Below are 15,357 nucleotides of genomic sequence, written 5' to 3' on the forward strand. Positions count from 1 at the left end.
AATTCATTCAATGAATCTAATATGTCTCGGAGGGATTGTCACATTAGTGAATGAAATACCATGACGTCCACGAATATGTGCGCCTGTGCCTCGCTCAAAGACGATAAAATTATGTTACACTATCTGTGCCAGAAGTTAGACCTGCTTTTTGCGAGTCTAAAACAAAGTCTACTTTTTGTAACCGATTTTCCAGATGCAGCGTGTTGCCTAAATTCACAAACACCCTGAACAAGACGATTAACCCAGCACGGAAATGACGATGCAGCCATTACGCTGAAAACAGATTACTCTCTGTTACCAAATTGTCAAATAATTCAGGGGTGAGGCAACTCTGTACTCCCCCCAAAGAGGGCGGGCTGTAACGCAGTAGACTCGACTTCCACTCACATGAAAATGAAGGCCCTTTTAAGACAAGAGCGCAGGCGCCAGCCTGTCATGTCTCCACTGTAGCATCTTTTGGGTGATGTTATATTTTACAACAATCATTATGACAAGAGAAAGACCAGAAGTTCAACAAACAAAAGTGACTTTCAATACAACATTTTTGCCTGTTCGGTTCAATACTATGTCACCCGAAGGCCATGGCCTAGAAATGTTTCAGTGTTTAAATCAGGGTTTCTCCCCTTCCTTGACTTGAGCACATTCACCCCATCTAAGGCCAGCCAATCTGTCTTTCCACGCAGAGTAGACCCTGATGGGGGTGCAGGGAACTTCATAAGAAGTGCCTAATATTGACCATCAGAGAGCCATTTGTTAGCCACCCCTCTCAGCCTGTCTTCAGTCCATCAGTCTGGTCTGCTGGAAAGCCGCATGTGTTGTGGAGTTACATACGTATGCCATCTCTCAGAGGCCATCTGTCCATCTCTATTACGTGGAATGAAGATGGATGCAGACATTGGATACGCTCACCAGTCATCCATTTCACATGATGTTCTCACTGAAAGCGTGCAAAAAAAAAAAAACTCATACGGTGACGCACGAGTAGAAAAAAAAAAAACTAAAAAAACAGCAATAGAGTGACGCATTAGAGTGCCACATTGCTTTTATCAGCAGTCGCACATTACTGTAATCCGAAGCAGGAAGTCCACAGACGTCCTGGTGGCGGAAGCACACAGGAAACAGGCCGGTATAGGCAGGAAGCCAGCAAGAGTCGCACAACAACGTCTGCAATTTTTTCATGATTGTAAACTGCTGATAAACAAACAAATCAATTGAAAAGGTGACTGCGTGTCTGGACTATGTGCATGCATGCCTCGAAAAGTGACAGGAATCGGCCAAGGCTGATAACGGCTGAAAAATGTGGACTTTACCAGAGGTAATGCAATGAAAGGAACCTTCTCACTAGCATTTTGTTTGCACTAAAAATTATGTAGCTTGCTTGCTGCCATTGGGATTTTGGTCCTCTGATACCATCCCTAAAGATTGCAATAGCCCTATGGATGCAATTCTCCTACCATGCTACAGTGTCGGGTTCTTTGATGCCATGTTCAGTGCAGGATTATAAAACTATCTGACCAGGTTTAAATGTAGGCCATTGCTTCTCCTAGTGAGAATGCGTGATAGTCGCAGATGGCAAATGTGTTTGATATTATCACCCGTCGGGGTTTAACTGAGCTGGATGTGGGAATCTTCAAATCAGCATTGTCCATCTATAAATCTACAATGCTCACATTCAGCTGAGCACACAAAAACTGGATGAACTTGACTTTCTTCCCCTTTTAGAGTCACTACACCTCAACACGCACTGTGAGATTTATGACCGGTGAGGCACTACTCTGGAGTCAGAGAAAAAAATCCATCCATCTATCCATCTTCAACATTGCTTATCCTGTTCAGTGTCGTGGGGAGTGCTGGAGCCTATTCCAGCTGACATTGGGCACAAGGGAGGCTACACCTCCAACTGGTCGCCAGCCAGTCGTAGGGGACACAATCACAGCCGCAAGTACACTGCCACAAAACAGGATCGATCCTATGCTACCTGCACACCAGTCAGGCGTGTGTATTCCTTCACTACGAGCAACTTACAGATACAAAAATATGAACCCCTAAATAGAATATTAACTTTGACTTCATTCTATGTTTAGAATGAGGTCACAATTAATTTTTAAATATGCAAAGCTTATAAGGATGAATAAGGATACGATATAAGGTAAAGTCAATTGTTGTTCTTTGTTTTGCTGACCTAAATACGGGAAAATGGGAGCTAGGGGAGTGGACTCTCAATTCAAGATGGCGGCTCGCTCTACACATCTACACGAGGCTTTATGGGCCTCATCTTCGCATTGCACCAGTGGCACATGCTGGCAATGCACTTTCTTGACTCCAGTGTGCACTTTGGCGTGGCTTATCTGGCTGTAAGAGTGAGTAAATATATAACATGCATTCATTAAATACAATTTATTAGACATACTGTTGAATGTCAGCATGTGCAATATAAACCATTTTTATTGACGATAAAATGACAAACAACAATGTCTCTTGTGTGAGTGCCCTGCTGTGTGTGAATGCTTGCGCCAACTGCCTGGCTCAGCAATTAGTGTGTGCGTGGTAACTGGAGCCATATAACTCTAATCCTAATTTCTATTTTTCTTTTTTTTATTTTACTCTTAACTAGCAGGAGAAGGCACAGCAGGGGGTGGCACTGCCTCACTTGGCAATCCTGACGTCTCAGTGGATCATGAAAGTGTAAGGGGGAACAACATTAGATTACATATCCTCAGATCTAAATATACCTGCTATTGTGTCTTTAGGTAAATGATTTTAAATATATATATATATATATATATATATATATATATGTATATATAGTATATGTTAATGTGAGCTGGACACCGTTGTAATATGTCAACACATGCTAAATGATACAGCACAGATTGACAAAATATGTTATATTGGAGGCGTGCAGACCACCCAAAAAAGGAAAGTAAAATGCATATGAATTGCCAGTATCTAATGTATACTAGAGATTGATCATTATGCTTAAAGGACCTTTCAGTATTTGCACCTCTATATTATGAGGCCTCCGACTGGAACCTAAGCTGGTTGGGGGTAGTGGGTCATTTACACTCAAGGAAGATGTATTTCGTTGATTTGCGCCGTAGCTGTCGAGTCTTAATGTGTAAGGTGTCATTAGATGTACACATACTCGAGACGTAGTGCTGTGTTATAGCAACAGTGGAATCGCACGTGCTGCTTTTGCCATAGAAGTACTTTTTTCGGTAATGGCTCCATTATTGCTTGCCACTTCTCGGAACCCTCCATAGGATACCCGTGTCAAATCCTCCAGAACCTCTCTAAGCAGAAGAGATTTAAAGCCGTGATCATTCCTCCTGAGCAGAAATGCAAACGTCTGATTCCAGGCTGTTAATTTGCAAAGTGTCTGGTTGTTCACAGCACAACCATGCTCTCCTCCCCTTAGTGCCTGACATGCTTAGAGCTGCATAAACATTTACGCAGCAGTAATTTTTAAAGGCCCTCCATGGTGTCTTGTAAATCTGCTTGACTCTTTGATGCCTTATCTACAGTACTGCTGTGTGTATGTGTGTCATTGCCTGCCATGCAATTGCCATTGTATCACCTTTCCCTATAAAAGTTCGAATTATACACAAACATGTACATGTAGGCTAGCAGATATTAGTTCTTATTATAGTAAGTCCGTTTTTGAGTGGTGGATTTTTGGTGTGCCCTTACGCAATTATCCTCCTTCCACCTGTTTGTGTGATATATGATGCAGCCATTCTGAATGAGCACCTCAGTGATTTAAGCTTTAATACCTTGGGGGGCAAACAAGGCTGCTATTGTACCAGGATGCAGCTTCAATATATAAATTCTGAGCAAGCTTCACACTTATCTGATTTCAACTTGTCTCTACAACACCTACCTTATGCATTTTATGGTACTTTGTGTAAACATTTGAATGCACGTGTGAATGGCTCTATGATTTAAATGGGAGTCATTCTAGGGTGTACTCTACTGCCCATCCAAGATCAACCAATATTTCTACGTGAGTAAAATGTTCTTTCATAGACTGAGCAAACCAAATGATAATGTCTTTCGGATGACAGCCCTCACTCAGGCGTGCAGCCTGCCCAATAGACGTGTTAAATGTTGCTTATGTAAGCATGTGAGCGAGAGGGAAAGACGCTGGTGATTTACAAGCATGTGCGGGCTGGAGCAGGTCAAGGTAATGATCATAAATAAGAGGCTCAGGAGAGGAGGGGGACAAAGAGAGGCTGCATGAACATCATAACAAGTGGACAAGTTCAAATTCCTTTAGCCCACGTGTGTTGTAACTGAGAGAGCATTTGTGTGAGCCCATTGCTCTTAATGATCTTTACATCTTTTTTTCTACATGGTTTATGAAATGAACTGTCATCTAAATCGTGCACCAGACTTAAGACCCGAAGTTTATGTTCCGGTATGTAAAGTACATTGGTTAGACTTTTACAACCTGATAACAATTCGTAAGTACAATGGAGCCTGCTAACGTGCAAATTTAGAACATTTTACTTGGGTTAATTATTTTGAATAATGCTTTGAAATAATGGAAAACTATGTTTAGTACACATAACTAAATGACAACCTCTAGGTCAAACAGAATACTTTACAAGATGTCACTCGATCTTCGACATTCATTTTAGGAGACAAATCATCCCATAAGAAATAATTGAGAGTGTCAACTTGTCCACTGCTAAAAGTAAAATAGAAAATTGTTAATGACAAAAGCATAATGTGAAAGTGTAACTCTTGTAACAAATCTTTATTGTGGTGTGTACACTACCACTAGGGGGCAGTTAAGAGCTCAAGAGTCAAATCTGTCATTCAAAGTGATGATAAAACTCCAATATGTACTGTTTCCTCTTCCTGTTTAAACACTATACAAACCAGCAAAAACAAATAAAATAAACTTGTCATTACTGGACCAAATTCTGCAACGTGTACCAGCTCAGATATTTAAATTGGCAATAATTATCACACACTTGCAATCATGCACAATACATGTTGCACAATGACACTCTCACAGCCCAGTCTGTGTCACAGTATGCCACCACAGCTCTTGAGACAGGCTCGCCCTGTAAAACACACACATGTAGTACTGATAGGATTGTGTACTTGTAGCATTATGTGTACTCATGCTGCTTTAGTTTTCATTGCGTTTCACCGGCTGCAATTTTTCACATCATCTAATGAGTACCTGGAGGGCAAATTAAAAGCGAAGACTGTCCCATGAGAATGTCTCAGCAGTCTATTGCTGAAAATCTGCATGCTGATCTTGCCCTTTGTCTGTTCTAAAGTGTTTTTCAATGAAATTCTCTTTCCTAGGTTGGGAGATGGGAAGAATTACAGCTTGGTGATCAATTACAGTGTTGACCTTTCATCCTGGCGTCACTCTGCACACGCCAAACTCGCTGCTAGGAACCACCCCCACCTCCAAACCGGATTACCAACCAAAAAAAAGAAAAAAGTTTCAACTTTAAATTGAGGATTCATCAGTTCCGCCCCCGACATCTATTTTTGCAAGGTAATTGGGACTTCTAGTGAACGAAAGAGAAAATTACAATACGTGAAAGCATTGCCTGATCAAGTTCGTCACAGAAAGGCCACTTGTTCAAGAAAACGTTTCAATTGGCGGCACTGACATCTGCTGGTATTTCATTCTAACTGCATTAAACAAAACAGAACACTCACTGAATAAATATGGAGCGTATTAATTAGTCAAACCATCCAATTATATTCTTTAGCGTTTGTTAGGGTCACAGAGGTCTAACGTGGCTGACCTTGGGCAACAAGTGGGGTAACTAGCTGTTAGGAAAACAAGAGATTAAAAGCAACCATTCACACGTATGGAAAATTTAGAGCAGGTACCACCAATCGTTATGATATTAAGAGCTAGTTCTTCATTACTTCATTACTACCTTTTCGGGAATCACGAAATCTTTGAACATTGTCTCTTCTAATTTGTTCTGTCATGCAGAAGATTACTTTCTTATTTTATTGTATTGGAGAATAATATATAAAATATGACTTTTAAAATGAATATCAACAAACATATTCAGTATATCATACAAGAATAGGGATGTGCATTGAGCTCCGTCAGTTACCCGATTGGTGCTGTTCCTCTATCACCACAGGGCTTTATGAGACCGGTTTGACTGGTTATATGAGATTTCAGCAGAACTGGAATATCAAGGGAGAACTTGCCCAGGCTTCAGTGTTTGTGTTCCTCAAGGGACAACTGCTCGGACCGGTTTCCTGGGGTGGGGAGATGAAGGATGGGAGGGTGTAAGACAATCTCACTTGCAATACTTTTCTCTATGTGTCCATATCACTCAGTCCATCTCTGGAGCGTAAGGGGAAAAAACAGGGGGAGCCGACAGAGTCGCCCCACTTTCTGAGGTGAGTTGTTGGATGCTGAGGTATTGCCTTTAAGGTCACACTTTGCGTCGGCCGGTGTGTAGAATTGGCGGCGATATCTGCTGCCTTGGTATGAGGGCAGGAAATGTTCATGGCCTCAATAGACACTAGCATGCATGCTCATTAGCTGCTCGTGTGTGCGCAGGGGAAGTAGTATCGGCACTGGTATTGGTGCTTTTCTAATGTTATCGATACTGGGTGGTCACTGGTTTCAGAACAGGGGAAGTCATATTACATTGTGGCTTTTATTCCCCCTACCCCAGCATGCATCAGTGGTGAATGAGGTCAGAATATCAAAACTTTTAAAAGCCACGGTAAGGATGGGATATGTACTTTTGCTTGTGCTTGCCTGTGTATGTGTTAATGTGTGTTTGTGTGGGAGTGTGTGTGTTTGCATATGTGTTTGTCATCAGAAGGACAGACAGGTCTTCTCTTGCACCACAGAGATGGGCTTTTGCCTGACATATCCTGACTTGTTGAGGAGGGAGTGTGAAGTTCTTTTATCCAAATGAAAGCCAATATTACTAGCTTGCATTTATGGCCAGCATGTGATTAAACTCATTCAATCCCAGAGACAAAATGATAGGTATTTTTTAAAATCTTTTATTCTATTTACTCTGTTTATTCTTTATCTCATGCGCGGATCGGTTGGCACTTTTTAAATTTCGTTGTACATGTTACAATGACAAATAAAGATCTATTCTATATTCTATAGAGTCTCTACTGAATGCCAGGTACTTAATACGTTTCCCCCTTTTTATCAGGTCTGAAAAAGGCTGTTTGTCCTGATTAGAAGCATTACACGTACCTCATAAAAACGACATTAATTCATCTAACAATGATCCAGTTGGTGTCAAAATCATTTTGTAATTCAATTTGGGTAAAAAATAAGGGAATGGTATAAATAATAAGGTTCTGAAAAGATCATTCAAAGCGTCTGAGTTAGCTGATCACAAAGCACTGACCGTGAAAGCTAAAACTTAAAATAGAAGCTTCCTGTCTTTTATTTCATTTTGTTAAGCAATTTACGTGTGTTCACCCAAACCACTACTAAAGGCTGTCATGCATGCTGATTCGGCTTATCTGATTGTTTTACACCTAGAATTAAAAGCCGTTCCACTTGAGGCTAACTTCAGTTCTGTTGGCTGCTTCGTCCAGCATAAACGTTTATGCTGATGCACCATGTTCGCGTGGGCCTCCGGGCTTCACTTATATTCTGCTGACCTCTAAACCTTTGAATCCTACTATAATATGAAATCAACATGATAAATAAAAAAAAACATCAAAAAGATTCACAAATTATATATATATATATATATATATATATATATATATATATATATATATATATATATATATATATATATATAATAAAATTGTATTGTGTAGTAAGTATAAACAAACATAAAGCACTTGCCCTTACTGTCATTTGACTTATGCAGTACCATTTTGTAATCACAGTCCTGATTGTCTTGCATTCGCAAAGGTCAAAACACCTTCCATACAGTGTTCCATTATGCAACTTGAGTTAGATGTCACTGAAAGCTACAAGTCAAGTGTAAAACACAGCAATGGCATCAGATGCTGTCATACTCTCCCATCCATCCCGCCTTTGGTGTGCTAGTTTGGTTAATTTATTCCCACTTGAAGACATTCTGTAAATGATCCCTCACACACGCTCTCCTGACACATGCACATTCAGGAGCGGGTTAAGTTTTGTGCACTTGATACACAAAGTTCACATTCGCTTCCTGAGGTCTGGCAAGACCGGTCCAGCCAGTTTTGTTAATCGTCAATATGAGAACTAAATTTGACAGCCAAAATGTGGAGCAGTACACGCAAGGTCCTTGGGCGTAACGTTTTGTTATTTAATATTACAGCACATGCTAGAGTTAGAAATTGTAAGAAATATTCAATTGATGAATTCCTTTCATTTTCTGTTGCTTATTAATGGTGTTGGTTTGTAGTACCTCAAAAGGTCATTCATCTTTCAATGGGGAGGTATTGCAGAAAGAGTGAGTCACTGATGGTGTAGGGCAGTGCTTCTCAATTATTTTCTGTTACGCCCCCCCCTAGCAAGAAGAAAACTATTCGCGCCCCCCCTCCCCACCGTGACTATCCTAACTTGTCTTGTAAGTCGTAAAATGTTGCACTGTCGCAAACGTGACAGAAGTAACAATGAGAGCGCCACTGCCCCCTGCTGTAGTAAACGCGCAATTACACTTTATTCTAGTACTGCCAAAAAAAAAGCCTGTTCCCCAGGGTCACACGCGCCCCCCCAGGAATAGCACCGCGCCCCCCAAGGGGGGCGCGCCCCACTATTTGAGAAGCACTGGTGTAGGGGTACACTCACCACTCAGTGACGGTGTGCATGTGGATGTGGCTGGTTGTTCATCTCTATATGTGCGCTGCGATTGGCTGGCGACCAGTTCAGTGTGTAGTGGCGGCCCGTATTTGGCCCCCGGGGCTTGAGTTTGACACCGATGCTTGTACATGATCAGCTGTGTTGAGGATGGATGGATGGATGGATGGATGGATGGATGGATGGATGGATGGATGGATGGATGGATGGATGGATGGATGGATGGATGGATGGATGGATGGATGGATGGATGGATGGATGGATGGATGGATGGATGGATGGATGGATGGATGGATGGATGGATGGATGGATGGATGGATGGATGGATGGATGGATGGATGGATGGATGGATAGTAGCAGGGTTGATAGGTATAATGGCAGAATAACACCCTGCTTCTGTTTTTCTGGTTTTTTTCTTCTAGGTTTTCATCAACAATAGTGAGGCCTGAGCAGAAAAACACATGACTCGATAGGTCAGTCCCGACATGTCGTTATATGCTTTATATCTCTAACGCCTTTCAAAATTATAATCCTGCCTGCAGACTGAGACTTGTAATTTGATGTGAGAACGATGGAGAGCTTCAACGAGCTGCTTCTTAAACTCAGGGAGGTCCATGAGCGAGAGCTTGAGGGTAAGAGGAAATAATTGATAATAATGTTTTGTTGATTACAAAAATGCACAATTGTTTCAAATACCACACAAGTTATTGTGCTGCTTCACTTCTCAGCTTGGCAGATGAAAGTGCAAGAACTGTCCAACAAGAAGGGCTGGTGAGTGAAGGCTTTAACCTCACATTTTAATAATCTGTAGACAGAATCTTGTTTCCAAGATTTATGACATTCAACATGAGCAGTCGATGAGATGATCCACAATGGCTAAGCTGTGCACTCCACCTGTTACATCTTGTCATGTAAAACACTTAAAGTAGTTCATGTTTGAACATGTTCAGTACACGGTCCAAAAAAGATTTGTTTTATCCTTTTTTTTTTTCACAAGTTGTGAACGGATTGCATTGTAGTGGAATTAGATAAAATAGCTGCATGTAGACATTCTTTTAAAGAATTGAATGAAATTGAATTTATGGTCATTTCACATACCCAAGTACAGAGCAATAAAATTCACCTAACGGGTGCAACCCAGCCAAGACATTTTAAAGCAATGACCAACAGAGGGAGGGAGACAGAACGCGTATTGAGTCATCAAACCACGTTCCTATGAAAAGGAAAACATAAAGGGATGGTTAAGGAAGAAAGGTTACAATTTCCATATAAGTCCATGTTTTTTTTTATACCTATACTAGATAAAGCTTTGGGCATACTGTATATTCTTTACATTTCATTCATGCATACACATGAGTAATTAGCAATCTAGCGTTTGGCACACTTGCCTCGCAGTTCTGTGGTTCCTCCTACATTCCATAAAGATGCATGTTAGGTTAATTCAATAATTTAAATGTTTCCTATCCATATTAAGTGTGTACGCCTGCGTGTGTTTTCAGTGATACAAAGCGAATGGAGGAGCTGTTCACCAAGAACCAGCAAATGAAGGAGCACCAGCGATTACTCACTGAAAACATCAAGACACTTGAAAACAGGTGCACACTTTTTATTCATATTTTTGAAAAGAGGTTTGAAAGTGAGTGTAGAAGCAGTAGATTACATTTTATTTTTATTTTCTCAATGTGCAGGCTGAGGGCAGGCCTGTGTGACAGATGTACCGTCACTCAAGAGGTGGCTAAAAGAAGACAGCGGGAGTATGAAATGTCTCAGATGCAGACCATCCAGCACATCACACTGCTAGGTAGTCTTTCTCATTCATGATGACCATGCCATCAACTTCTTTATTTGTTAACGTCTTTAAATTGTGGAGTCCTTCATGTCATGTGAAAAAGACATGCGTATAATGGGGAAGCATTTAGCCTTGTATTGGCTCCAGGGTTCCCTCTACAGTTTCCATGCATTCCCTCTGTGTCATAGCCGGAGAGAACAATAATCTAAAAAGGGAAAACAGGAGACTACGAGACGAGATTGATCATCTAAGAGAAGCAGTTAAGTAAGTAAATGATGACAAGAAGAGAGCTCATTTATGGTGCGAGCAACAGATTCAACAATGGCCCCTCATCATACAGCCGCACACCTGTGGAGGTCAAACCTGACATCTCTCCTGACCTTTCACCTTTATCTGGACCTATCTCCATGGCAACTGGCAGGGCCACCTCCGACCAGCCAATAGATGGCAATGTTGCAGTGAAAACAGACACAAACCAAATGGCTGACGGTGAGATTGAAAATGACACAGCAGTAAGGGAAGTTTTTTTTTCTTTCATGTGATTGGCTTCTTTTCTTTTCTGGTTTCTTGACCTCACAGAACCTCGCGAAGAGCTCAGACAACTGCAAGGAATAAGCAAGACCCACTATGTAAGTTTCATTTTTGCACTCTTTGTATAATTCCACACACATCTCTCTCTACAATGCTATGTAAATGTTATTACTTGCATTTATTAAATGAGTGCTTGGTAGATCCCCCCCGCACACACACACACACACATCAAATGGATCATCCCCTTCTTAGTCCTGCAAAGGGGGGGATTCCCTCAAGTGTGATGATGGCGATTATCTGGATTGAGAGAGATTACAGGAATACAACAAGACTAATCACAATTTATATTCCCACGTTGCCTATGTCGCTTATTTTCCTTTTCTTTTCTTTCTGACTTCTTTTATACAGAGCAGACAGAGATCATTTGGTCAACTTAAATGAGCACCAGAGCATTCTGCTTTTCTATGTGCTTTACAGAAAGTCGGCAGGAAATACAATAAACTCACTGGATGCAAAAAATAATTAACTATTTATCTTTCTCTTTCCTTCAGGCTACTCCAATTTACACCTCACCATCCTGGAATACAGAAAACAATGTGTCACATACTGAGAGGAGGTAATCATATCAATTCAATCTTACTGATTCACAGCAGAAGTTATTATGTACTACTTGAGGAACATGGTCCAACGCCTTCTCCAAGTCCACAAAACGCATGTAAACTGGTGGGGCAAACTCTTATGTGCCCTTCAGAGCCTGCTGAGAGAAGAGTATTGTTCCACACAACCTGAGCAAAAACCACACTGCTCCTCTTGTTTGCGGCCGTAATAATATCAAGTGTATTAATTAAGCTTGGACATTCCTCTCACGGGTTATATCTTGCCTTAGATCTCTCATTGTGGGAGCCCTGGAACAGCCACTCCCAGTCTCCTGTCAAGCTCTTCCTCTGAGGATGTCCTCGTCCTCTCTCAATGCTGATGTGAATCCAACCAGACATACAATCAAAGCCCCCGTCCCCTGTCGTCCTCAACCAATCAAAAACAGCCCTGTTGCCTTCCCTTGGGCTCTACCGGAATCTTCTGCTTGGGATTCAATGGCCGCTTCAGGCATAAACCTGGTGAGGCACCCTTATCCCAAAACAAATCTTCCTCGGTTTCCATGCTTGGTCCAAAGTAGCCAGCACATCAGCGTTTCCAGCAATCAAGATCATGTTTATGGGTCTCAGTGGCACAAGCATAGTGGCTTTCAAGGCCCCATAAATGAACCAACTGTGGTATTTAGGTTGAAGAATCAATCCGAGCACACAGAGATTTTGGGTAAGTCTCAGGAGAAGAAGGATATACAAACATCCGGCACCAAAAGAGTTTTGGAAGACGGCTTCCAAGATCTCTGCGAGGGTCCTCTAGATCTGTCGGACAGAGGAAAGTCGAAACCCGGGCAAACAACGAAACATGAACCGATTTTGTCCCCACAAGAGGGTGAGGGTGTAAACAACAGAATTGACAAGGAATTGATGCAGAGTATTCATGATCAACCCGCACCACCTCCCACTTCTCAATCTTTGCTGCCATCCTTGCCCATGGTCACACATCAAGAAGAAGCTACGCGAAAAAAACACGAGGTACCTTCACCAGTCTGTGAATGATGACAAGAGTGCAAATGAGAACACGTGGAGATCATCTGGTCTGTCATGTATTGGTCTTACCCAGCAGGTGGTAAAAGAAAATGTGGAGCAGAAAAAAGAGGCCACTGGAAAGACAGAGCCAAACAATGGAAAGAAGGTCCCTGCCCTCACAATATCATTACGGCCAGGTAATATGACAAAAAGTGTGTCAGAATCCATGTGAAGGTCTCTAACGCAGTTCTGTCTGTTTGCCGTAACAGTAGTGGTGCTGGAGAGTATGAATTCCACTCAAACACAAGACTCCCTATCAAGAAATGGCAAGGTAAGATGCTGATATGGGTCATTTTTTATATGAAAAGAAGTTGAGGGGCACCAGCTACATATGAACTCAAGACTTTTTACATTTTTGCCAGCACATGTTTGTTTTGTAGTGGATTTCAAGTCTTATTAAGGGCCATGTGTGAGTGGGGACAAGGATCGATTGTCCACTCCTAACCATTGCACGATCTTCTGACATGTTCGTGTGGTCATCATGAGCATGAATGGCAGAGTTGAGACAATTCCAAAATTCTGAGCTTTCTCCCATCATTGTGTCTCTTGCATTGTGTAGCCTACTGAAAATGAATGCACAAACATAAACAACAGCAACAAAAGGCACTTTGTTTTGTTGTTTACCTTGTTTTGAGTAGGAACATGTTCACCAACAGATTTGTAACGATTTTGTAAAATTCTTCTGCCTCATCACAGTCACCACCACCAAAAGTCGAGCCAGGAGGCTCAGAGGAACAGGTGGAGGAGGAGGTGGAGGAAGAGGAGAAGCAAGATGAAGAAGAGGCGGAGGAAGAGGAGGAGGAGGAAGAAGAGGACAACATATCAGAACAGGAGACCCACCATAGCTACAAGAGGAAGAAATTATTTGCGGATACAGAAATGGACCAAGACTCAGGCACAGACTGTAAGCATCAGTTCAAAATTTTAAGTAAGTTTATCATTCATACAGATTTTTAAATGCTCTTCTATTTTCCTCACAGTCATGGCCAAAGCAAAAAAGGTCAAGATCACAGTGAGAGCTCCAGAGGCCTCCAGCTGACTGGAGTGGACATGACCCAAGATTTTACTCAGAATTGGGCATTCAAAAACTCATATAGTACCATCTCTTATGTCTTGAAATTTATTTTCAAAATAAAAAACTTGAAAAAGTGGAAACTGTCCAACATGTAAATGCCGAGACGGACTCTTGGCCAGACAGAATGTCCAGTAAATAAATAAATAAATAAATAAATAAATAAATAAATAAATAAATAAATAAATAAATAAATAAATAAATAAATAAATAAATAAACATAAAGCTTCTTAAAAGCATTCTCACAAGCCATGCAAACCTTCCCCTAATCACTATGAGCAGTGCCGCTTATGACATCAGAGAATGTCAATCCCCAAGTGTCTCAAGCTGTCCGGAGATGCTTACAAATTCTTCCCATGTGACTTACTGCGGGTTGTTTTCTCAATGCCCGAAAACACGAATGACACCAGCCATGAAATATATGCAAGACTATACCGGCAAAGGAACTTTCATTGTGACGCTTGCAAAGAGGCTGTAAGGAACACTCTTCACTTGTCAATTCCACAAGTAGGTATTATATTGAATTCACACCAGTGCAGGAAGCACATACAGTCTCCTAATTCATACAGTCTCCTAATTCACCCGCAGATGACTATCTTGCTTTAGGTTTCCTTAGTATTTAGTGTATGTCATACAGTAATGATAAATAATAATTTTTTTCCACATTTGGCTAAGTCGCAACTAACCTAGAGTTGTAGTATGTATCAGGTGCTTTCGGACTCGCTCACCAAGTCTCAGTACATAGTGTCATCTTGTTTATGAAACATGTTTGTAATTATTTCACTTTCCTGGCAGTGGTGTCACCGCTTGGATATTTTTACCATAACGTCCCCCTCCTGCTGCCTTTAGATACTTAAGTGGCTCAACAAAAGGGAAAAAATGAGTAAAACAACTTCCTCTTCCTCTTTTTCAGTTTGAAAATGCACATATTTTGCAACAACTAAGTTTCCACTTACAGCTGTGACAGCATCTGTTCATGCGGAAGGGTGCGTGTGATAAAACTACAGTTACAATGTTGGTTTAATAATAGACTGCTGCAAAGTCACTGTGGTGCTTGTCCATCTCGCCAATGCTCCGTTAATACTCGCTGTGTCATAGGTAATTACATAAAAGCAGTCATTAGTTTTGTTCTCAATAACATTTGCACTTTTGGACTTTATTTTTGTATTTGTGTCCACTTCATTGTAGCCTTTTTGTGAGCAACCATGATGCGATCTGGTCATCTTTCCATTATGTGGATAAATAGTCAATATTTTGCTATTGTATTTCAGATCATTAAAGATATTTTGTAAGCTTACAGTCATTTGGTGATCTGTCCACCGTGATTGTCAATTAGGACTGCTATTAGGTTGCTGTTCTATTTTTTTGTTACCAGAAATGCAACATAATGTACATACACTGTAGGAATTACAGTTGGCACACAGAAGCAACAGCCCACTTCACATTTTAGGAAAGAGATTATTCAGTCTTGCGGTGTATTGATCTTTGATCATCAAGTTTTTCGACTGGTCGAGCA

General features: G+C 41.1%; 1 protein-coding gene across 4 annotated transcripts; it reads left to right on the forward strand.

Annotated features, from left to right (window-relative positions):
• Positions 1-6,237: 6,237 nt before the first annotated feature.
• On the forward strand, positions 6,238-15,138 carry rbbp8l (retinoblastoma binding protein 8-like). 4 transcript variants are annotated; one of them, XM_061271740.1, is made up of 15 exons: positions 6,238-6,396; positions 9,199-9,249; positions 9,319-9,408; positions 9,505-9,547; positions 10,276-10,371; positions 10,465-10,577; positions 10,754-10,829; positions 10,906-11,054; positions 11,145-11,194; positions 11,648-11,712; positions 11,983-12,715; positions 12,804-12,906; positions 12,982-13,040; positions 13,466-13,673; positions 13,750-15,138. In XM_061271740.1, exons 3-15 carry the CDS (start codon positions 9,348-9,350, stop codon positions 13,806-13,808), a joined length of 1,815 nt encoding a protein of 604 aa, XP_061127724.1. In that variant the 5' UTR covers positions 6,238-6,396; positions 9,199-9,249; positions 9,319-9,347; the 3' UTR covers positions 13,809-15,138. The 4 variants fall into 4 exon arrangements, with proteins under 4 accessions (XP_061127724.1, XP_061127723.1, XP_061127725.1 ...); XM_061271739.1 differs by having other exon boundaries at positions 12,807-12,906; positions 12,979-13,040; XM_061271741.1 differs by having other exon boundaries at positions 12,807-12,906.
• The last annotated feature ends 219 nt before the right edge of the window (positions 15,139-15,357 follow it).

The sequence above is a fragment of the Syngnathus typhle genome, linkage group LG2 (assembly GCF_033458585.1).
Source record: "Syngnathus typhle isolate RoL2023-S1 ecotype Sweden linkage group LG2, RoL_Styp_1.0, whole genome shotgun sequence".
Taxonomy (NCBI): Eukaryota; Metazoa; Chordata; class Actinopteri; order Syngnathiformes; family Syngnathidae; genus Syngnathus; species Syngnathus typhle.

Bases quoted from the DNA above. Each gene is read 5' to 3' on its own strand.
- rbbp8l (XM_061271738.1), top strand. From the start codon at position 9,348: ATGGAGAGCTTCAACGAGCTGCTTCTTAAACTCAGGGAGGTCCATGAG. The intron at 11,195-11,647 runs GTAAGTTTCATT...TCTTTCCTTCAG, and splicing joins GAATAAGCAAGACCCACTAT to GCTACTCCAATTTACACCTC. The intron at 12,907-12,978 runs GTAATATGACAA...TTGCCGTAACAG, and splicing joins CACAATATCATTACGGCCAG to TAGTGGTGCTGGAGAGTATG.